General features: G+C 42.0%; 1 protein-coding gene and 1 pseudogene across 10 annotated transcripts in view; one reads left to right on the top strand and one right to left on the bottom strand.

Annotated features, from left to right (window-relative positions):
• The window catches only part of CADPS2 (calcium dependent secretion activator 2), a 528181-nt gene that overhangs the window by 171437 nt on the left and 331690 nt on the right, over positions 1-25054 (top strand). For all 10 annotated transcript variants that reach the window (XM_061640133.1, XM_061640131.1, XM_061640132.1 and 7 more), the window contains one exon: positions 11959-12291. In XM_061640133.1, the coding sequence (XP_061496117.1) occupies positions 11959-12291 (333 nt within the window). The remainder of the gene's footprint in view (positions 1-11958; positions 12292-25054) is intronic.
• LOC133363468 (5S ribosomal RNA) lies at positions 20356-20473 on the bottom strand (annotated as a pseudogene).

The following is a 25054-nucleotide window of genomic DNA, read 5'->3' as shown; positions in this document are numbered from 1 at the left end:
TACTTCACTCTCTATGCAGCTTTTACCATTTTCTTTCCTCTATGAGAATAATTACCATTTTAGGTTCATGAGTTTCTCTTATGATGGATACATTAAATTACTTGTAGCTTGTGTTTTTTAATACACAAACAAAACTTGTTCTCCAAACTTAAAAGTTGAATCAGGATTTATTCTAATATGCAGCTAGACACATTTTGTGCACTGTCAAAAAACTGCAATGTGAAATAAGTTTTTGTGCAGGTGCGTACATGGGATTAAATAAGGAGCTAGGTAGTTTCTATGAAACAAAGAGATAAAAAAGATAAATAGAAAATGAAGGTAAACACTGGTTCCTTTCAAATCTTCATAACCTTATATTAATAGTATATTATGGCGCTGATTGCTTGTCTAGTTTGGGATTGGGCAGTGTGCTGGCTGCTTATGCAGTAGGAAAAAAAGCTTAGAATAAGCCCTGAGATGGATCTCCTAAGTTTTAGAATATGCAGTAGCACAAATAGCTTTTCCTGAAAGTAGACTCTCTGCTATAACTTACTAACAATGAAAAATATTCAAAGATTGTTTTTTCCTTCTTTAACTGTTTTTGGAATATGTGGTCTAAAATGGGTGGTGGCAGAGAACAAAGGTAGGTAGGTAATGATTTGATTGATTGATTGATTGATTGATTTTTTATTTATGGTCATAGACCAAACTGGTAGCTAATGATTTATTGCAGTCACAGACCAAAATATTAAAATCAGTATAAAAAGCCATAAAAAAAATAAAATACATATAAAACATAACTGCTAATTATTTCAAACCAAATAAATACAAATTAAGTAGTTCCTTGATCAGAAGGCTGGCAGCATGTTTTCCTAATTTGCATTGTGGTAAAAAACAACTTTGTGACGCTTTTGGTAACAAAAGATGACACATCCCTTAAACAGATCAATACTAAATTTGGAGAAATACTCCTAGGCAAGGTAGATAATAAGGGGAAAATTAGCTTCTTTCTGCATTCACTGTACAAATTACAAGACAGTAGAACATGTTCAACAGATTCCATTACTCCAGCTCCACAAAGACATGTCCGTTGTCTAACTGGGATCTTATTAAATCATCATTTCAACTGTGCAGATGGCAACACGTTAAAACGGGCCAGAGTACATGCTCTCCTGTACTTAGGAATAGTCAGTGAATACAAATATGAAACTGCAATGATTCCGTAATTATTATAGAGTAGTAGAGAGCAAAATTTATTAGCAGCAGTTCTCAAATGCTGCAAATCTAGGTCTATTGGCCTTTGAACAACAAGAGTCTGGGCCTTCCTAAGCTAATTACCCAACACTTCAGGAGAAAAGCCCATCTTGGTTATTTTCTTCTCCATCTCATGCATCCAAAGCAGTAAGGAAAGATAACTACCAGGAGCTGCTAAGAAGTGTAAACGTAACCATTTAAGGGCATCAATCCAAACTTTACAAGCAACTGAACAAACACCTACTTCCAGATAAATAGCAGACTTACCCACACAAGGAGGCAGTCCCAGTAATTTCCTAAGAAATACAGACTGAACTCTTTCCATTTGAGAGTTAAAACCAGGATCCAAATTGGGATACCATGAGTGAGATGGGCCAGAATCTTTGCTTTATAAATTTGAATAGCAGAAGGAATGAAATGACCGCCTTGCATAAAAAAAGACACTTAAGATCAGCTGCTGGCTAGCGAGCAAAGGAAATGAAAAGGGAAAAACCGGCTGTTTCTGATCTGTGTCACTTTCACGTGTGTTTATCCATAATTCCATTCCACCCCTTTTCCACATTAATCTGCAATTTCTTTTTTTTAAAAAAACTCAAATCTATTTAAATATTTATCTATTTCCTATTATTAAAATGCTTCAAAGGGTTTACAATAAAATCTATTAAAATACAATTACATAAATAAAATCCATCAGCATTAACAGGTAGTACAAAATTTAACTAAAAACAGTATCCATAACTATCACCAGTAGCCAGGAAAGGACTTCAGTCAGCAAGTCCTTTTTTAAAGTATGCACCAAAATTGTCTCACCATCAGCACATGTTGTATTTCTGGGTGGAGACTATTCCAAACAGTGAGCACCACAACATCTTTCTGTTTGCTTATACAGGCTGTGGCACAATCAGGAGGGCCTTGATAGGTGGTATTTCTGAATAGGTGATATCTACACATGCCTCTGGATTGTTGCTTTCAACTTTACAGCTATATATTTTCTTACAGTTACATCCCACATTTCTTCCATAATTGAACTCAAAGTAGGTGTGGTCACTTTTTTAAAGGGATACATTTTAGGGTTATTGAGGAGTTACACTACTTTTGGCATTACAGAATCACAGCAGGGGATCTACAGGGGTGGTCAGATTTTTAAAATATTTTTTAATTTTAAAAATAAAATTAAAATTTTGGGTGGGGACACAAAAAACATTTGTCATCACAGCAGAAGACCCATAGGAGCAGTAAGCATTTTTTCTTAACTTTTTTTTAAAAAAGTTTGGTGGGGTGGTCACAAAAAACATTCTTGAGGGGTTTGTATGCAGCCTTTGGACCATGGGTTAGCCATCCCTGACTTACAAGATACTACTGGCTTCATCAGCGAACTATGAGTCATGAAGGGACCCTCAGAAGAAATCATGAGGGGTAGCCAATGTGGTACCCCTTCTAGCTATTCTTATTATATTTTGTACATCTCCTTGGAACATAGGCAGAAGGCAATTAATTAATTATACCCACCAGACGTTTTGGTCTGCAGTTTCCATTAGCCAGCATAGCCAATGGTCAGGGATGATGGGAACAGTAGTCCACAACATCTGGAGGGCACAGTCATGATGTTGGCTACCTCTGCTTTACGTTAACATCCCACATGAAGATGATTAAAAGTGATATCGACCTTGTTTCTGACAGAGAATCCGCTAAAACTACCACTTAAATGTTTCTTCCTGATTCACAACTACTTTAAATTAATGGGAACCATTCTTAGGTTCATGGTACTGCCATGGGCACATGTATGGCACCACAATATGCAAGCAGATTTATGGCAGGCTTGGAACAGCATATTTTGGAACAGCTGTGTAGAGATCCCAGTAATCTACTGAAGGCATATTGCCAATTTTTTCTAATTTGGACCCATGGAGAGGAGTCGCTCAGGATATTCCCTCAGGATTTTAATAAACTCCATCCTACTGTAAACCTTAACAGAGCTTGGAAAAGTTACTTTTTTGAACTACAACTCCCATCAGCCCAATCCAGTGGCCATGTTGGCTGGGGCTGATGGGAGTTGTAGTTCAAAAAAGTAACTTTTCCAAGCTCTGCCTGAACATTACCTACTCTACCATATATATACATTCTCTTGCCCTCACGGTCACCTTGAACGGTGAATGTTATTAGCTCTCTGTGAGTTTGGTTGCTTAAACTTGACCTGTGCTATTACTGGATATTATTGCCATTGTCTAACCGATTTTTATCTTCATTGTTATTTTAACCTGTTGATTATATAATGTTTTCCTATTGTGAGCTGACTTGAGTCGGCTTCCTCAAAAAAGGTGGCCTTAAAAATCATTAAAAACAATACTTAAACAAGTAAATAAGTTGGAGAAAAACCCAACTTGAAGTTTTTAAAAGACCCTGACTTGATTTGGAGCTAGGAACCAAGCCTTGCAACAGACACAGATGTCAGCTGTGCCCCATAATCAACAGCAACAACATAACTAGTGATTCCAATGGTACAATTCATCACATCCAAGCAACTTAACACCTGCACGTCAAATAATGTTGTATGCCTAGCATTGTGTATTGTGCCCTTTGGAAACAAATTCACAGACTTCAGAGTAGCCGTTCTGAAGAAAATCAGTTCAGAGGGATGAATGGAATGTGAGATAATGGAACAGGAACTTGTACTAAAATTTGATTGTGACAATCTTACTTTGAAGAGAGACTATGGATTTTATAGATGTTACAGAGACGCAGATTATTTTTGTTCTCCATTTTTGCATGCTGTGCTTAATAGGAACCTAGGAAGCTACCTTGCACCCGGTCAGACTGTTGGTCCATCTAGCTCAGTATTGTCTACACTGACTGGCAGTGGCTGTCCAGGGTTTCAGACTGCAGTCTCTCCCAGTCCTCTGCCTAATACCACTCATATATTTTAGACATCTCTTTAAATGAAAATGGGACACTGTCTGCCTATAGCTGGCTTATCCTACTTTGCTTCAATCCATTCCTGCATCTAATGAAGACTGTATTACTGACAAAAGCTCATATAGAGCACCAGATTTAAACAATTAGTCTAAAAGGTGCTACTTCATTCTTCCATGGAACAAATAAGTTTGTTACTAGGGCTGCAGCAAATATTCTGGTATTTCAGTTTTTGGGATAAAAGTAGCGCTGGGAAATCCTAGCAGGCAGATATTCCTAGGCTCAGTTCTCTTCAAGATTTTTATGAATGACTTGGATGAGGAGGTGCAGGGAACACTTATCAATTTTGCAGATGATACAAAATCAGGAGGGATAGCTGATACCCTGGAGGACAGGCAAAATTCAAACTGGTCATGATAGGCTGGAGCATTGGGCTGAAAACAACAGAATGAAATTTAACAGGGATAAGTGCAAAGTTATACACCTAGGAAAAAGAAACCAAGTCAACAGTTATAAGGAGGATACTAGGCTCAGCAATGCTACATGCAAGAAGGATCTTGGAGCTGCTATTTCCAAATCACGTGAAGTACTAATCCCCCTCTTTTTGGCACTGGTTAGGCCTCATCTTGAGCATTGCGTCCAGTTCTGGACACCATAATTTAAGAAGGATGCAGAAAAACTGAAACAGATTCAAAGGAAGGCAATGAGGATGATCAGGGGACTAGAAACAGAGCCCTAAGGGGAGAGACTGAAAGAACTGGGCATGTTTAGCCTTGAGAAGAGAAGACTGAAGCTGCTTTCACACATGGATTGATTGAGTTAGTTTAATGGATTTAAAAAGTAGCACTTCTGTCCCGATTTCTAAAATTCCTTTCACACTGCAGTACCTTTTGTGTTAAAGAACAGCAGCTTTTTCATCTGATATACTGGCATTTCGCGCAACTGTCTTTCACACGGCTTGTTTTTGTCCCTCATCCATTATACACATGCGCACTGTTCCCCACTGTGTAGGAGGTCTAAGATCTCTTCCCATCGTCTTGCAAGCTCTTTCCCTTTAGGATCTGACTTTTAAAATTATTTTAGTTGTATTATACAGCCACGAGAGTGGCTGTATACTATAGCCAGCAGGGATTTTTCACATTCCACAATGTTAAATTGAAAATACCCCCCATGCCATTCTGATGCTTCCCATAAGCTCATTTCAAAACAAAACCTTACATAACTTATAGTCCTGAACTCAGAAACGCTTGCTTAACAACCCTGTCAATTTTCATGGTGATACACAAGACAGTCAGAGAGAATCGAGAGTTCAAAGTGTAAAAAGAGAGAGAGAAACCTCAGAGCCCTTTTGGACTTTTTTCTCTGAGAGTTCTCATAATCTGTTGAAATTCATTAAAAAACAGCCATGTTCACAGAGTACCTGTAATCCTAATACTGATGTTGCCCCATACTCTGACCTTCATCTGCTGCAGTTTAAAAGTTTAAAAAATGCCTGGCTGATTTTTAATTAATTTAATAAATTTTGGCTGGGACCCAATGATAGCGCGGAGCATGCTCAGTAAGAACCAACTGTCAGAGTTCTAAAAGCCTCACAGCTGGTGGGCTTGCCTAAACAGAGGGCTACACCCACACCAGACTTTGATTTCATGTGAGACAGTCATGGCTTTCCTCAAATAATCCTGGGAAGTGTAGTTTGTGAAGGGTGCTAAGAGACTCGTCTGTGAGGGGAACAGGGCGTCTCCTAGCCACTCTCAGCACCCTTCACTAACTACACTTCCCAGAATTCTTTGAGAGAAGCCATGACTGTCCAAAGTGAAATAAAGGCCTGGTGTGGATGTGGCCAGGGAAAGCTTTGGTTTAAATTTGGGTGGGAGGCTATATGTGTCTGCTGTAGAATAAAAAGGTGGGGGAAAGGCTGAAAAAGAATGATTCTGTTTACAATGTTTTCCTTTTGGAAAGGAAAGGGGCTTCCCTTCTGCCCAGTGCCTGCCCACCCACCCAATCTCCTCCCCTCCCACTCCCTGCCCCTTCCCTGGGTCAGTGTTGGACTATGACCTGGGAGACCAGGGTTCGAATCCCCACACAGCCATGAAGCTGACTGGGTGACCTTGGGCCAGTCACTGCCTCTTAGCCTCAGAGGAAGGCAATGGTGAAATCACCTCTGAATACCGTTTACCATGAAAACCCTATTCAAAGGGTCGCAATAGGTGGGGATTGACTTGAAGGCAGTCCATTTTCATTTTCAAACATGATTGCATAGAAATAAATCCCACTGAACTAAAAAAATATGCAAATGATCAAACCCACCCTTCCTTCTCCTTCCTCCTATCCTCTCCTCTTGCCCCTTCCCTCCCCCTTCCTTTGCCCCTCACTCCCCATCCCCTTCCAATCCCCTCTTCCCCCTCCCCCTTCCTCCCCCCCTCCTCCTCCTCCCTCCTCCCCTTCCTCCTCCCCATGGTCAGTTTTACCTATCTTAAAGTGATTGCATGGAAGTAAATACCATTGAACTCTATAAGCATGCAAATGATCAAACCTGCCATCCCCTCCACCTTCCTTTGTCCCCCTCCAATATGCTCCTTCCCACTCCCCCTCCTCCTCCCCCATGGTCAGTGTTTCCTATCCTAACCAAGATTGTATAGGAATAAATCCCATTGAAAATAAGCATGCAAATGATCAGACCTGCTTTTCCCCTCTCCTCCCCCTTCCTCCTCCCCTGCCCACTCCAGCCCTCCCTCCCTCCTCCCCCCGGTCAGTTTTACCTATCCTAAGCATGATTGCACGGGAGTAAATCGCACTGAATTTAATAAACATGCAAATGATCAAACCTGTCCTTCTCCTCCCCTCCCCATTCTGCCTGCTCCCCTCCCAGCCCTCCCCTCTGCATTTCCTCTCCTCCCTCCTCCTCCCCCTCCCCTCCCCATGTTACCAAATTCTTCCAAACTACACAGCAAGTGGATTGGACTGTGAAAGACCAACCCATATTGTGTTTGCATTTTGGTAGCTTTGTAGGGCAGTACAATATCTCAGAGAGGAGTTCAGGTCTCCTGCTCCCCTGGTGCATTCACTATAGCTGCCCAATTTCCCTGCTTTTTAAAGTTTGATAGAATAGCTGTGGGCTATAGGTATGTTCTTAAACCGCAAGGTTTTTTGCCTATTAGTGAATTAACACATGTTTGTGTGTGGGAAATGCTGCTGTTATCTGTACTGATGCCAGAATACGGTACAATTTTTGTCAGGCAAAAAAAACCCATGTGACTAAAGGGTGGGAACTCATTGCATGCTGGGATGCCTGTCATGTGAGCAGCTGTAGCTAGTGAAAAAAGTCCTGTGATTTTCCGTGCTCTCAGCCTTGCTAACTGATTATTTCTGGTATCATTTATCATGGAAATACGCACTAAACTTGCACTACATTCCACTAGAATTCTGGAGCTAGCTTGTACGTTGTATGAAAGATAAAATATAATGCGCAAATTACCAGGTAAGAAATTGTCAGAATAACGGAATGAAGTGCAGTCTGAAAGCAGCCTTTGACTTCTGTGAAGCTGGGGAGATAGAGGTACTGCAGACAAACTGGAACGAGTTCAGAGGAGGGCAACAAGGATGATCAGGGTACTGGAAGCAAAGCCCTATGAGGAGAGACTGAAAGAACTGGGCATATTTGGTCTTGAGAAGAGAAGACTGAGGGGAGATATGATAGCACTCTTCAAGTACTTGAAAGGTTGTCACACAGAGGAGGGCCAGGATCTCTCCTCGATCATTCCAGAGCACAGGACATGGAATAATGGGCTCAAGTTATAGTAAGCCAGATTTTGACTGAACATCAGGAAAAACTTCCTAACTGTTAAAGAGCCACACCACTGGAACCAATTACCTAGGGAGGTGGTGGGCTCTCGGACACTGGAGTCATTCAAGAGGCAGCTGGACAGCCACCTGCCAGGTATGCTTTAATTTGGATTCCTTCATTGAGCAGGGGGTTGGACTTGTTGGCCTTATAGGCTTCTTCTAACTGTATGATTCAATGATTCTATGATCCTGTGAACTGTAGTTTAAGGGTGCTGAGAGCTATTAGCTATTTCCCTATTTTAGGCTGCGTTAACAGAAGTATAGTTTCCAAATCGCGTGAAGTATTGGTTCCCCTCTATTTGGCACTGGTTAGGCCTCATCTTGAGTTCTGCATCCAGTTCTGGATACCGCACTTTAAGAAGGATGCAGACAAACTGGAACACGTTCAGAGGAGGGCAACAAGTATGATCAGGGGACTAGAAGCAAAGCCCTATGAGGAGAGACTGAAAGAACTGGGCATGTTTAGCCTTGAGAAGAGAAAACTGAGGAGAGATATAATAGCACTCTTCAAGTACATGAAAGGTTGTCACACAGAAGAGGGCTGGAATCTCTTCTCGATCATCCTGGAGTGCAGGACATGGAATAATGGGCTCAAGTTACAGGAAGCTAGATTTTGACTGAACATCAGGAAAAACCCCTAACTGTTAAGGCAATATAACAATGGAACCAATTACCTAGGGAGGTGGTGGCCTGTCCAACACTGGAGGCATTAAAGAAGCAGCTGGACAGCCACCTGCTGGGTATGCATTAAGTTGAATTCCTCCATTGAGCAGGGGGTTGAACTCAGTGGCCTTATAGGCCATTCCAACTCTACTGTTCTATGATTTCCTCAACAAATATTGATATGAAAATCTTCATTTTCTCTTCCCACAAATTCATGTTAATTGCCGTACTGCTCTTTCTTTCTTTCTCCCTCCCTCCCTCCCTCACATGGGCGATCACATTATGAATTGAATTGGATCACACTGTGCACAGGATTGATGTCATGACACTACTACATAAGTAATTAGACTGGGTTATGTGATTCAGTGAAGGCAAGCTGCAATTTGAAAAGCATTGCTGTCTCCCACCTCTGGAAGGAAGCCATCACATTTTCCTTCGACAGATGGTATGATAAACTTTGGAATATTGCCCTGTTAGAAAAACTCACTCATGACATCAGGGTGGCCAGAGGACAAGCAAAACCAGAAGCTTTTGATGCAACTTGGCATATGTTTTATTTTATACACAGCAAGACCTGACACCACAAGATGCCCACTAGCCTCATAACCCTTGCTTTAGTTGATGTAATCCTTTTTTCTTTTGTTAAGGGGCCAGTTCGGTATGGACTAGGGGTTTTACTGTTCCGCTTGGAACACCAGCCAAAGACCTGGAGGGGGAAAATCTCAATTACTACATAGCAGACCATGTATTTTGTGTTTTGTTTCCTTTCTCTTCAACTGCCAATTGTATCTGTATTGTTAGTTTATAGAAAATGAATAAACATGTTGAAATTAAAAGAAAATGAGAACATTACTTCCTTGATCAGTCACATGGGCAATCCTGACCAGTGAGGGATCACATTGTAAATGGGATGTCATCACTATTGGAGTTTGTGGTATGTATAGCAACAGAGTGCAGAAATGAATAGTCTGGTAATGATCTATGGGCTAGTGTATGTGCCCTGAACTCTAGCAAATTCTGTAGAAATCAAGGTTTGTATAATCTCTACAAAGTATTATTTAACACAATCATGTCCACTTTGGTAAGCAGGACTGCAGCAGGCATGAAGAGGATGAAAACAGAAGTATGGTGTTCATCACATCTGTGAGATGTCTTTGGGCTACGTTTTCTGATGATTGGCTATATCAATTGTTTTAAGACAGGGGCAGGCAAAGTGCAGCAACAGAAGTCTCATGGGCAGCCTTCTGTATCCATGTAGCCTAGAGTGAAAATTACTTTCTTTTAAAAATAAGGCAGTGGTAGACATTTATCTGTCTTTGTCTCAACAAAAAACACTGAAATGAATTTAAGCTAGCAGTTCTGAAATTGGCCTTTGACTATGGCCGCAAGTACAAACTACAGAGCATGCATGTGAGATGTTTCTGCTGATGGATCTCTTCATTACAGTCCTTGCATCTTTCTCCATAGAGCTCAATGGAGAAAATGCCACTGCCTTGACTTGTGTGGGGAAAGCAGAATGGTCTATAATAACGGAAACTAGCGAGTGAAGGACCTCTCTTATCCCAAATGCTGGTCCCAACCTGAGGTGCTTCAGTTTTCAGGCAGCATTGTTTTCTTCATACTAGTCAATGGAGCGATAGCACTCTCTGCTTCTCTTCGTTAGTTAATACTGTAGCTGTCCTCTGTGATGCCTCCCAGCTTGCAGATTCTCAGTACTTCTTCCCATCCAGTAGAGTAGTGGCAAATTCAGATATGCAGGATCCCTTCATGATAGTCACAGCCACACACCCTGCCCCCCTTTTTGCTGCTGTGTTGAGAATGAGATCCTTGTTTTTTCTCCCACAACAACAGATGCCCCTAGAAACTAATGAACATGAAAGACAAGCAGGTTGGCTACTGAGAAAAGTCTTCTCAGTGATTGACTTGCCTCCTTTTACTCTGATCGGCTCCATTCAGCAGGAAAGGACAAGAAAATATGTTAGAAGACTTCTCAGTGGCTAACACACTCCCCTTTCTTGCTAATTGGCTCGTGGGATTCTGGAGACATTGGGACCCTACTCCCTAAGGCCCCCTGAGACCCTGGATGACTACACCCCTGTTCCCATCTCTACACACTTCTGAGGCCTCAGTGGTCACATTAGAAATCCCTGGTGCTTGTGTTTGAGAAACCATGGTTTAGGCAAAGTACTATGATCATGAGAACGCTAAGCATTGTGCGATTACTTCCTTGTCAAGCAGCTGAAGAGGAAGGTGTCACAACAGAGGGTTCTCAAAACATACTGTAGGATATCTAGTTATTTGCTTGCTTTTTGTGAAAAGTGAACAGCTCGAAGTGCTATCAGAAATCCTGTATGAGAGTCAACAGATCAGTTTCTTCCATTGGTTTAAAGGGCTCAACTGGCGTGACTGGTTTAGGTGAAACAGTGAAAATTAGTTGCCATTTTTTTCTGGCAATCAGTTTGGGAGGGGCTGGGCAAACTTGCAGGAGATATGTGTGTGTGATCCACATGTGTGAAGATCAGCATAGGAATTGCATAAGGCTGTTTCTTGGTCCAGTAGTGTTATGAGACAGAGTTTACCATATCTGAACTGAGCAGCAGTGTGTCAGTATTCCTTTCAGGGACGATTCACGACTTTTGTGTGCCATTCATGTTTGTCACATGTATTAGTGAGCACATGTAAAGTGAGTGACAGATAGTAACATATGGGAACATGTGGTGGACACAGGCGAAGAGCAATGATTGACTGACCTTCCCTCACTGAAAAGTATGTGAGGTGATATGAAAGGGCTGTTGGTAGTGTGTGATCCATGATACCTGCTTTTTATTCCTGCAGCCCATCATGCAATCTTGCAGCCATTAAATACGCTTAGAATGTGCAGTTTTTCTTTTAGTACTCATGCATGTGTAGTCATGATGTTCTTTGGGACTCATGAGAGGGACATATGCATGTGGGAGAGAACTGTTCATGCATTTGGCAGCTTTGCTAGCTATATTGCTTGCAATTGTCCCTGTTCCTAGAGCCAACTTTCTTTTTTCCATATTAAAAGCAGCTTTTTGCAATGGCTACAGCTATCAAAGCTTTGGCTTGTATAATTGTTGGGATCATTACCCTGAAGCAAGGAATTCGTTTTTAAGAAAGTTCAGTGTTGGTCATGTTCAACAGCCTTGGGATAGTTTAAATTTTTTCTTCCACGGCATGGTAATAGTGACTTCTTTCTCTCCCCCCCCCCCACGTGTGCACACACACACACACACCACTTTATATACTTGTTTTTCTAACTATACATTTCTTGTCCTTTTTTAAAAGGTATTTCTCAAGAGTGATCGAGTTGCCAGGATGGTCCACAGTGGAGGATGCTCAGCAAATGACTTCAGAGACGTCTTTAAGAAGAACATAGAAAAGAGAGTCCGAAGTTTACCTGAGATAGATGGATTAAGCAAAGAGACTGTGCTGAGTTCTTGGATAGCCAAATATGATGCCATTTACAGGGGAGAGGAGGACTTGTACAAACAACCCAACAGGATGGCTTTAAGTGCTGTGTCAGAACTTATTCTGAGCAAAGAGCAGCTTTATGAAATGTTTCAGCAGATTCTAGGAATAAAAAAACTGGAGCATCAGTTGATCTACAATGCCTGTCAAGTAAGGAGTTCCCCTCAGTTCTTTCTTCGATAGGTTATAGCTTTCCTTCTTTGATTGACCACTTTACCAAGACGGTGTACGCACCATGTATTTAAAGCACGTGACTTTCCCCCAATCCTGGGAATTGTAGTTTAAGGGTGCTGGGAACTGCAGCTCTGTGAGCAGTAAAAACAGTTCCCACAATTCTTTGGGGAAAGCCATGTGCTTTAAATGTATGGAACACTTGCAGCCCAAATCTACACTACAAAGCTACAAGTGAGATCTTTGCTTGTCTTAAGAGTATTTGAGAGTACGTTTGACAACAGAACTAGAACATGTAATACTTATCCAAGGACAGCAAAGTTTAGCTTTCCTTACTAGCTAAGCCATTTTTTTATGGTTGCCCTTCTTTCCCCAAGTTCTGTGGCATGTGCAGAGAACTGAGGGGATGGCTGTTTCCCCTAACCCTGGGTTTTTTACCAGAGATGCAAGCTGGTCTTTTGATCGCTGCTGCTGCCACATCTTGCACAAGCCCAGCAGGAAGGGAGAGCAACCTCTTCCCCTTTCCTCCACAGAGAGCAGGAGAGAAAAGGGAGGAAGCTGCTGCTTTCTCTTCCCTTCCTGCAAAAAGCCTTAGCATGTGAGAAGGAACCACCTATCCTTTCTCCCCCCCCCCTCAAGTCCTCTGGAGTGGTTTCTTCTTCTGCGAGCTTGGCTCATGCTGAAAGGGCACAGGCAATCACTGAAGGTAGGGAGGGATGCTTGCCGTTTGTAAACAGGCAAGGTAAGTTTATGGAAGCATGTGCAGACTTCTGCAGACAAAATAAAAGGTTCAAAGGGAGATTGCAGCTTGAAGCTGCTAATTTGAAAATCAAGAATAAATTGGACACTGTGGAACTTGACACATATAAACACTGAAGAGTGCCCACTACAGAAATGTCACTCTTTGGCTGTGTATATGCAATACTCTTCTTGTTTGGCTAATTCATCACCTGTGGCCATTAGCTGGGAATGAGTCGTGCCAATGCTCATTGGTTTGTGTATCCATTTGTGCTCTGCGTAGCAATGTGACACACTTCCTGCCGTCTCTTGTGTTGCTTGGCCCTTTGGCTTCACTTTGTTACAACCGTTTTCTTTCTTTGTGTATGTGTATCTATTATTTTATGTAAATAGATAAACACACATGCATATTTGCACCCCTCAACCGCTTAGGTCAGGGGTTCCCAAACTGTGGTCTGCAGATTAACAGTAGTTCACAAGCTTTATTCATTAGGTCTGTGGTGTGTCTGTGGATTTGTGATTGAAGACTGGAGACAGCACATGCATCGTAATAAGTATATTGATTTTGATTGCTGCGTTTATTTCTTATATTGCATTTTATTGCATTACAATTGGAATCCTATGGAACTCAAATTGTAATACAATAAAATGCAAGGTATAAAGAAATAAGCATTAAAGACAAACAAAGACAATATAGCATCCAGCACAGTGCATTACAATTGCTTCAACCGGCAGAAAAATAATTAAGTGGTCTGCCAAGACTTGGGTGACCACTTTGTGCATCTGAAGAAATGGGCTTAAGCCCCCAGTGTTCATGCCACAATCTATTTCTTGTGTCCTTATGTTGCTGCAAGGCTCTTCTAGTAATAACAGTGCTCTGGCTGGAGGGCTTGCCTGTTCCATGTGTGTGAGACACAATCTCATCTAGTAACTTGCTATCAAAATATTTGTGGAACTTTAGTCCTAAGCTCGGACAGCTATACCAGGAAGGAGAACAAGTAGCAACAGGGTAGTCCTTGTAATAGCAATTGGTGTTGTTTAGTGAACGCTACATTTTCCCTCTTGGCCTGAACAGCTTTGTACTTGGAAAGTTGAAAAGGAGAGCTTTTGCTTCAGGAAGCGTGGTTGGGGCAGCACTGAGGGTAATGGCCGGCTATGGAAATCTTGTTAATCAGCAGCAGACCAGGATTATCTGTTCCAAGGAATGTAGATGGGCTGTTAGTTGATGAGGGTTGGTCCACATGGGTACTGCCCTGGTGTCTGTTTCTCTCTATGCTCTTTCTGTTCGTGTGTGTTTTGTCCTGGCCTACCAGTGGCCAAATATTGGCATATCAAATGACAGTGTTACTGTGGTCGTTGTACCAAGGAATAGAAAAATCATGTCCAGCATCTATCTGTAGCTGATTGTCTATACAGTTCCTTTTGTCTGTTTCAGAAATAATTGCTTCTCTCTTTTTGAGCAATTGCTTTTCCATGGCAAGTGTGAAAATGACAACTAGGAGTGCTGTTAAGTGCAGACAATTTGAGCAGACAATTTTTATAGAGATCTGTTTTCTTTTAAATTTTGATGGTCTAAGTTCTCTGTGTAACAACAGTAAGCAAAATATTAATAGAAATACTCTCAATCATGTCTTATTAATGGTAAATGGGAGAAGTCAGCCTATTATAAGGGAAATACTTGTACTAAAAAGAGTGGCTGCCGTTCCTTTGTGCTTTCAGTATATTTTTCTGGGTATGTTTTCTTGCCTTCTGCACTCACACGTTGCCTAGTCTGGTTTTTAAGCTTGGGTTTAAATTTAGAGGTTTTGCATTATGATTATTTTCCATTCTCATGGATGGAACAAAATTTTCCACCTTTGGATATTTTAATGGTATCTACATATTGCCATGGAAACATTTCATGATGAAATTTCTGAAACTGCCTAGGATAAGTTGTAGAATAGGGTTTGTTATGAAAGGAATTAGACTGCCTGGTTCAATTTCTGTTCAGTGGAGATTTAATTTTGGCTTTCGACATGCTGAAGAGACTATATGGAGGTGGGTGGGGGCAGCCGTAGTCTGTAATTCTATCACTCTTGCCACAGTGAAGCACATCAATTGTACAGAATAGTTTCTGCTGAATATTTCACAAATCTTAAAAAGGTAAAGGTACTGCCTTCAAGTCGATTCCAACTTATGGCGACCCTATGAATAGGGTTTTCATGAGGCTGAGAGGCAGTGACTGCCCCAAGGTCACCCAGGGAGCTTCATGGCTATGTGGGGATTCGAACCCTGGTCTCCCAGGTCGTAGTTCAACACCTTAACCAGGTATCCAAATGGGTTGTGTCTAGTGATGCTTGTTTCTCGACTCGAATTGCAACTTAACATAAGTGAAGAGATGTAGGTTCGACAAAGGAAGGGAGGTTTCCCATCCACTCCTCCCCCTTACATGCAGCATGCAACCCCTGAAAAGCCTCTCTGGAGACTTGGGAGACCTCTCCTGAACAATACAGGATGGAGCACAAGGGGTTGCTGTGGGCAAGTGGAACCACTCTGAATTGGGCAGATCTCTGACACCTAGACTGTCATGAGCTCCGAGGAGCTGTCCTGGAGTGATGAAGATAACATAGATACAGAATGGGACGCGGGTCTTGCAACCAGGAAGTGCTGAGTCAGTAGGCTTCAGTACCTTTCACAGTGACAGCTCCTCCCCTTAACTCCAGTTGGAACAGAGAGAATGCTGGCAGATCAGGAGCCTGGCCCTTCTCCTCCCCTCCACCCCTTCTTTCAAGTTGCTGTCGCACACCCCCTCTAGAGGAGGAGGATCTCAATGAGATGCCACCGCTCCCATTGCCCCAGACATTCAGACCACTGCGCTGGCAGGCTCAGCTGGCCTTCACTTTCCCACCTGGAAGGAGTGTTCCACATGAACACAGGCAATTGACCAATTAACCAGACTCAGGAACCACCCACCCACAGCACCCATATTGGTTCTGGCTCCTGGCTTGTTCTCTGGTTATTAACTCCCAGGTCCTGGTTTCCTGCTTCTGCTTGACAACTGCCTACAGATCAGCACTGATGTTGAGGTATACCAACCTATCTAAATGCTGTAGTTGTCAGAGTGTTGGACTAGGACCTGGGAGACCAGGGTTCAAATCCCCACTCTGCCATGAAGCTTGCTTGGGTGACCTTGGGTCAGTCACAGCTTCTCAACCTACCTCACAGGGTTGTTGTGAGGATAAAATGGAGAGTGAGGAGAACCATATGTGCCACCTTGAGTTCCTTGGAGGAAAGGTGGGATATAAATGTAATAAACAAATAAACAAATAAAATGATCTTTATATGGGTGTGGTTTGAAGTGTGAACACCTCTTATCAACCCCAGATATTTTATAAATTAAAAGGCCATTGGTGGTTATATTTCAGATGAAATTAGCTCCCCTATATAAAAAAATGTGAGATTCATTCCATTAAATCCTGTACTCTGGTATTTCTCCAGGTCTAGTAATGAGGTGTATTTATTTGGGAAAACACTGCTTAAGTTTGAAATACTGAACTAACGCATCTTCAGCAAGTAATATTCAACTCATGATGTTACAGTTTGGTCCCTTTTTAAATATCTGTAGACTGTGCTGGGGGTTCTTCAGCCAGTTCAGAAAGCATGTCCCACAACTAGGGCGAAGCTTCTATCCTTAACAGGATCCCCTATAAAGAGATTTATCCAATTAATTAACTTCAGCTTGTCTACGGCCTTACACACAGGCCCCAAGGCCATTAAGGGATTGCTATTATGTTCCATAGAGGAAGGCAATGGTAAACTATCTCTGAATACCGCTTACCATGAAAACCCTTTTCATTGGGTTGCCATAAATCGGGATCGACTTGAAGGCAGTCCATTTTTCCCCATTATGTTCCGTTGCAGCAATTATAACAGCTCAACCTCTTTGTAGTAATAATAATCATAATAAAAATCTCTTAAATCTGCTTATTTTCAATAGAAGTGGTTTAGGCTTCCTGATCTTTGCTAATCTAACTCTGACAGTGAAGGCAGGTGTCTATATAACCTATAATCTAAACCAGTGATTCCCAAGCTGGGAGCCACAAAGTAATTCGTGTGTGTGTGTGTCACAAACAGTAAAGAAATGAATTATTTATTAATTTTTTTAAAAAATTAATCATTCCCTCGATGCTGTCTGCCCCCCACTGCCACTGCAGACTACACCTCCCCCTTGCTCTAAATAAGGGGAGGACTTTTGGTGAAGCGGCAGAGCATTTTTCAGGTGTGCTGAGAGCAGGCATCTGACTATAAAACATGTGGCAGACGCCGATGGAGGCTGAAGGTGGAGCTATGGGGAAGAAGAGGGGATTACTATTGCTGACTCCCATCTCCTCGTAGCTGACGATGCCCTTGCTCAGAACCAGAGGAGAGAGTTTTTTGTGAAGCAAAAGAAGGAAGGATACAAGGAAAGGCTGCTTTCCACCTTCCTGGCAGCCAGCCTGCCTGCCTTTCTTGGCTCCTGCTTCACTGCCACCTCCTTTTAAAAATTACTCTTATTTGCAAAGCTGTCCAGATCTCACCTTTGGTCCAGATGGAGCCAAGGAGCAGTGACGACACTCAGGACTTGCTCAACCCCCATCTCTGAGGCTAAATGTGTGTACCAGTATCCCCTCTTTCTTCCACCTACACTCCATCCCCCAATCTCCCAAGATTCTGTGGCAGTTGAGGCTTCTGCCCTCCCATGTGCTGAATGCATGCATGCTTGCAGATGCTTGCAGGAGAGGCAGGTGTGTTTGTGGGCGCGCTGATCTGTCTTCTGCTCTGCTCTCATTCCAAGTGCACTCTAACCCAAGTAATCAGTTCTGATGATCATCCCAAGACCTAAAAGCACTAACCCCTCTCGTCAGTCTATCCACCGTTCTTCATAGTGTAGCATTCCCACCACAACCACATTGCTCCTTCTTGATGATAATGATGATGATGATGATGATTTAAAAGCTCAGCAGGTTGGCTGAGGCTGGGGTCCACATATAGCAGCTGAAATGTATTTATTGATTTAATTATTATTGCATTTATATCCCACTTTTCCTTCAAGTTGCTCAAGGTGATGACCATGCCCCCCATTCCATTTTATCCTTACACAGATCCTGTGAGATAGGTCAGGCTGGGAGAGTGAGTCTGGTCCAAGGTCACCCAGTGGGCTTCATGGCTGGGTGGGGATTTGAACCTGGATTTTAGTCCAATACTGTAACCCAATAGTGTTGGGAGACAGGACTGTACATCTTCAGACTGTGGGGGGGGGGAAGGGGTATACCACTTTGATTGGACCTTTGCATTAAAAGAAGAAAGCAACATCTTCCTGTCTGCAGGGAGCTTTTAATAGAAAGAGATAATTGGAGATGTGATTTTGCCACGCACCACTTTTTTCAGTTAACAGAAACTAAAATTACAATTAGCATGGGGGGGTCATGAAATTTTTTGAGCTTACAAAGGGGGTCCCATACTCATAAAGGTTGGGAAGCACTGATCTAACCTTTTGAGGCAGCAGAAGCGGTGGCTCCTTCTGTGTTTCTCTTAGTGGAGGCATCTGCTCTTCTCATCTTGTGCTTGAGATAAGCAGGCCCTGAACATCTCGTTTCTAATCAGATTTTTTGTCTCCCTCAAATCTTTCATTGTCAAGCTTTCAAGTTAAATGAGAGCAATTTTGTTTTAATTCGAAGGACTATTCCATTAGGATACCAGTTCCTGTGTCCTCCAGATGCTTTGACTGCGCTGGCTGGATCTGGTGGGAGTTGTGGCCTGAAACATTATGGAGGGCACCAGGCTGGGGAAGGCTACTCTATAACTATGCACCTTAAAGTTGTGCTGATTGACTTTTGTCAAAGGCTTTCTGCAAGCTGAAGTACAGTATTGGTGAAACAAATTTGCTGGTGTCATGGGATGATCATCTGTGTTCATTTTAACCAGAGATTATCCATCTTGTTTTCCTTTATTTTGGATTTTAGGAGATTAGGATGCATTAGTTTCATTTCTATGGTTGGTTTAATTAAATTTACAAAGCGACGTGCTCTGACGGTGGCAAGATCAGAATAGACTAGGATAATTTTATATTTGTGACACCTTGTCTTGAGAAGACCTATTCTTCTGTTTATACATGGTACGTGAGCAACTGTATGTTAACAAACTGTGAGCAGTGTTGAAGATGAGGGAATGCTGATGGAATAGTAGAAATCCTCAATGGAATCCTCAGGAAGTGAAATGTTGGGCTAAATCTCTTGTGCTTGCTTTCTGTGAGTTTGATCCCATCTGCACGATGTATTGAAAACATCTATATAGTATGCCGAGAAGATCCATGGACTCGCAAAGTATGCTGTCTCTCTGGAAAATGGATTAGAGATGTGACGGAAGGGTTGCCATCGCTCATGAAGTCAATTGACAGATAGTCCCTTCTTCTCATCCATGTGGGAACAAATGATACTGCCAAGCAGAGCTATGAAGAAATCATGTCAGACTTTGAAACTCTGGGAAGGAAACTCCAGGACTTTGGGGCTCTCATAGTTTTCTCACCCATCCTTCCAGTACTTAGAAGAGGAGTGGAAAGGGAAAGAAAAATACTCCAGGTGAATGACTGGCTACAAAGGTGGTGCTGATGTGAGAGATTTGGATTCTAGGACCATGGGCTACACTTCCTGGAAGATGGACTGCTGGCAAGTGATGGGTTGCACCTCACAAGGACTGGGAAGAATGTGTGGCCACAGCGTGGAGAACTTCATCAGGAGAGCTTTAAACTGACTCCCAAGGGGGAGGGAGATGTAAACTTGGCGGTAATGGCTAACAAAGGCTTGTGCAAAGTAAAAGGAACTGAGGGAACAGCTTTGATGGGACCCAATAATCGTCTTCATAAAAATGTAGGAAGGAAGCCAGGCAGTAAATCACATGGTCTTCGGTGTCTGTATACTAATGCCTAGAATATGGGAAACAAACAGGACAAACTTGAACTCTTAATACAGGAGAGTAAATACGACTTGATAGATATAACTGAAACTTGGTGAGATGACTCCCATGACTGGAATAGAGCAATTTGAAGGATATAATTTGTTCAAAAAGAACAGAAGGAATATAAAGGGAGGTGAAGTTGTGTTATATGTTAAAAATATATATCCCTGCACAGAAATGCAGGAGGATGAGCTTGGTAGCTCCACCGAGAGTAGTTGTTGTTGTTATATGCCTTCAAGTCAATTACGACTGAGGCGACCCTATGAATCTTTTTGGATGTATTCATAGGGTTTTCATGGTAAGAGGTATTCAGAGGTGGTTTGCCTTCCTCTAAGTGTACAGCACCTGGTATTCCCAAGCAGTCTCCCATCCAAGTACTAACCAGGCTTGACCCTGCTTAATTCTGAGATCAGAGGAGATCGGGCGTGTTCAGGGTAGTATGGCTGTAGCCACTGAGAGTATCTGGATTAAAATAAGGAATAAAATAAAACAAGGAATAAAAGGAACATGATAGTTGGAGTCTACTACTGACCACCCAATCAAGAACACAAGGATTAAACGTTTGCAAAGCAAATAGTCAATGGTTCAAGGAGGCATGATGTAGTAATAATGGGGAACTTGGATTACCCCGATGTATATTGGGAGGCAAATTCTGCCAAACATGGCCACTCCAGGAAATTCCTGACTTGAGCTGGAGATAACTTTCTCCTATAGAAAGTGGAGGAAACAACTAGAGGATCAGCTATCCCTGAATTGATTCTAACCAATAGAGATGACTTGGTCGATGAAGTGGCAGTTACGGGAACTCTGGGGGAAAGTGACCATGTTATACTTGAGTTCTTGATTTTAAAGGAAGCAAAAGTTGAGAGTAGCCATATGAGGGCCTTGGACTTCAGGAAAGTCAGTTTTAATAAACGCAGAACAATGGTAAGTAAGATTTTGTGGCAAGCGACAAAGGAGTCCAAGATGGGTGGGAGTTTCTAAAAAAGGAAATTTTAAAGGCGCAGTGGCAAACAATTCCCTCAAGGAAAAAAGGGGAAGACTGCAGAAGAAGCCAGTGTGATTTCACAGAAAGCTTAGAGATGACCTGAAAACAAGAATGGACACATACAGAAAGTAGAAGGAAGGCCGGACCACAAAAGAAGAGTACAGATAGGTAGCATGGAATTTCAGGGATGGTGTCAGGAAGACTAAACTTGAGAATGAGCTGAGGTTAGTGAGAGATGTCTAAAGTTTCTTCGGATTCGTCCATATTAAAAGACAGAGAAAAGAAACAGTGGTACAGCAACTCAAAAGGGATGGCAAAATGATAACAGATGATAAAGAAAAGGCAGAAGTGCTCAATTCCTACTTTGGCTCAGTCTTCTCCCAAAAGAGGGTCTATGACCCTCCTGGCAAGCATGAAGTTGAAGGGGCAGGATTGCAATTTGAGATTGATAGACAAATGGTCAAGGAATACCTGTCACTTCAAATGAGTTCAAATTGGCAGGGCCCGATGAACTGCATCCTAGAGTATTGAAGGAACTGGCTAAAGAAGTGTTGGAACCACTGTCTATTATTTTTCCAAAATCGTGGAGGATGGTTGAAGTGCCTGATGACTGGGGGATGGCTAATGTTATCCCTAACTTCTAAAAGGGTAAAAAGGAAGGACCTGGGAAATACAGACCAGTCAGCCTGACATCGATCCCTAGGAAAATTCTGGAGCCAGATTATAAAGCGGTCAATCTTTAAGCACCTTGAAAACAGTACAATGATTACTAGAAACCAACATGGACTTATCAAGAACGAATCCTGTCAGACTGATCTTACCACTTTTGATCAGGTAACCTCTGCGGTATACTATGGGAATGTTGTGGAAATAATATATCTTGACTTCAGCAAAGCTTTTGACGAAGTGCCCCATGATATTCTGATTAGCAATCTAGCTAAATTATGGTTCCTTCTCACAGCGTGGAGAGGTAGTGAGTAGGGTACTGCTGGGCTTGGTCCTGGGCCCAGTGCTCTTCAACATTTTTATGAATGACTTGGATAAGGAGGTGCAGGAAATGCTCATCACACTTGCAGATGATACAAAATTGGAAGGGATAGCTGATACCTTGGAAGACAGAAACAAAATTCAAAAGGATCTTGATAGGCTGGAGCATTGGAGTGAAAAAACAGAATGAAATTTAACAGGGATAAGTTCTACACTTAGGAAAACCAAGTGCACAGTTATAAGATGGGGGATACTTGGCTCAGCAATACAGCATGCAAGAAGGATCTTGGGATTGTAACTGATCACATGCTGAATATGAGTGAACAGTGTGATGTGGTTGCAAAAAAAGGCAAATGTTATATTAGGCTGCATTAACAGAAGTATAGTTTCCAAATTGCGTGAAGTATTGGTACCCCTCTATTCGGCACTGGTTAGGCCTCATCTTGAGTTCTGCATCCAGTTCTGGATACCGCACTTTAAGAAGGATGCAGACAGACTGGAACGACTTCAGAGGGGGGCAACGAGGATGATCAGGGGAGTAGAAACAAAGTCCTATGAGGAGAGACTGAAACAACTTGGCATGTTTAGCCTTGAGAAAAGAAGACTGAGGGGAGATATGATAGCACTCTTCAAGTACTTGAAAGGTTGTCACACAGAGGAGGGCCAGGATCTCTTCTCGATCATCCCAGAGCACAGGACATGGAATAATGGGCTCAAGTTATAGTAAGCCAGATTTTGACTGAACATCAGGAAAAACTTCCTAACTGTTAAAGAGCCACACCATTGGAACCCATTACTTAGGGAGGTGGTGGGCTCTCCAGCACTGGAGGCTTTCAAGAGGCAGCTGGACAGCCTCCTGCCAGGTATGCTTTAATTTGGATTCCTTCATTGAGCAGGGGGTTGGACTCGATGGCCTTATAGGCTTCTTCCAACTGTATGATTCTATGATTCCGTGAACTGTAGTTTAAGGGTGCTGAGAGCCATTAGGAGACCTCTATTCCCTTCCCAATGATACAATTCCCAGAGTTCCCTGGGAAAAGGGATTGTTAAACCACTCTGGAAATTCTTAGCACTCATAACAATCTCCAGTTCCCAGGATTCTTTGGAGGAAGCCATGATTGTTGTATATGGTGTGATACTGCTTTGTGTAGTGCAGATGAAGCCTTTGTCTCATTAGTACATAGCCATTTTCAAGGTGCTCAAATTAATAAATTAATAATAATTACCTTATCATATTTTCTTACTAGTAAAATATTTCATGGTGACTTCACTAAATAAAATAAGTCCAATTTGAGCTTCACAGAAGCTTCATTTCCTCTGTCACATCCCTGTCATCCGCCCTTATCGCCTTCCTCACACTGGATACAGGAGATCTGTAGCAGGGAATTTGCTCTCTATATGTAGGCCCCTTGTGTGAATTTGAACTAAAGATGGAAGAGAACTTTGATTTAGTTTGCATTTAAAAATGAGTCTACCTAATATGCACTTTCCAAAACAATACACAAACACAGCCATCCTTCAAAATTCACATTTCTCCAAATTTTGCAATGCAGTTCTCCAGCCAAGTACTATGTACAAAAATGTATATACTGGGATAAAATGTGCATAAAATTATGTTGTCCATGCACTGGTAACCTCCAGGCTAGATTACTGTGATGTGCTGTATGTGGGGCTGCCCTTGAAGTTGGTCCAGAAACTACAGCTTGTGCAAAATGTGGCGGTGCAACTGCTCACTAGAGCAGGATATCGCCAATATGTTACCCAACTGCTGAAAGAATTGCACTGGCTGCCCATTAGTTACCAGGCCAAGTTCAAAGCCCTATGCAGCTTGGGACCAGGGTACCTGAAACATTACCTTACCCCTTATATACCCTTTCAATTATTGTGCTCTGCAGATGTGTGCCTCCTGCAGATACCATCTTATCAGGAGGTCTGTCCCACACAACATAGGAAGTGGACCTTTAGTGTTGTGGCACCTACCATCTGGAATTCCCTCCCCTTAAATATTAGACAGGTGCCATCTCTGTTACCGTTTCGGTGTCTACTGAAGACCTTCCTCTTTCAAGAAGCCTTTTAAGTAGAGACCTTATTCCAGTCTGCATCTGTTGGAATTGCTTTTCAAAAAGTTTTTAAAGCTTTTTTTAAAGATAAATTTAAGATGTTTTAGTCTTTTGTTTTTAAGATGTTTTAGAGTGTTTTTAGTGTTTTTATTTGCCACCCTGGGCTACTTCTGGGAGGAAGGGTGGGATATAAATTTAATAAATAAAGAAATATTAATGAAAGTAACATGCAGAAATACATTGAGGAAAATTGTTCTGTAAAACTGTGTATATTAGACAGAATTGCATGCAAACATGTCTATTAGGAGAAAGATGCTGGTGAATTTTCATGAGGTTGTAAACTGAGGTGGAAATGTGGAGAACTGAACTTACATTGGAAAAATGGTCAACTGAGAGAACCCAAAATTGACAGATTCGCCCATCCCTATTTAGAACTCTGAATGATCAGGGTTGCAATTCAAGTGGGGAGCCTACATGAATGGAGCTAGTCCCTTTTCCAGAATGTCTGTCCCAATATGCGGATGAGTATGTGGCAGAGGGGGCCAACAAGTACAGCCCCATTCTTCCCCCTCGCATGATTCTCATCACATGAGTAAGGACACCTTAACTGTACTCTTGAAATGGCAGGATCTGTCCATATTTCCTGACACCATTGAAGTTAATGTTACAGAATAATCTGGAAGGGAAAGAACATTTCCATCTTGAACCAGAGATTCATTACAACATTTGCCATATTTACAATATTTTCTAGCAATTTTACCAGTGAGAGCATAGCTGCACAGTTATTACCTGTTATTTTTTCAATATGTGTTTCTAAGAGTATAAATCTGCAAACTACAGTACAAACAAAGATGGACAGCAGTAGCTGGGTCCGGATGATGGGATTGAAAAAAGCATTTAATAGTATTATGTTGAGCATCTACAAACTGATTCCAATATTAAGTAATTTCAGGTGAAAGTTAATTAACACAGTCTCCAATCCTAATTAAATTCCTTC

The sequence above is a fragment of the Rhineura floridana genome, chromosome 8 (assembly GCF_030035675.1).
Source record: "Rhineura floridana isolate rRhiFlo1 chromosome 8, rRhiFlo1.hap2, whole genome shotgun sequence".
NCBI lineage: Eukaryota > Metazoa > Chordata > Lepidosauria > Squamata > Rhineuridae > Rhineura > Rhineura floridana.
The sequence above is the reverse complement of the archived record's forward strand: the minus strand, read 5'-3'. Positions and strand labels throughout refer to the sequence as shown.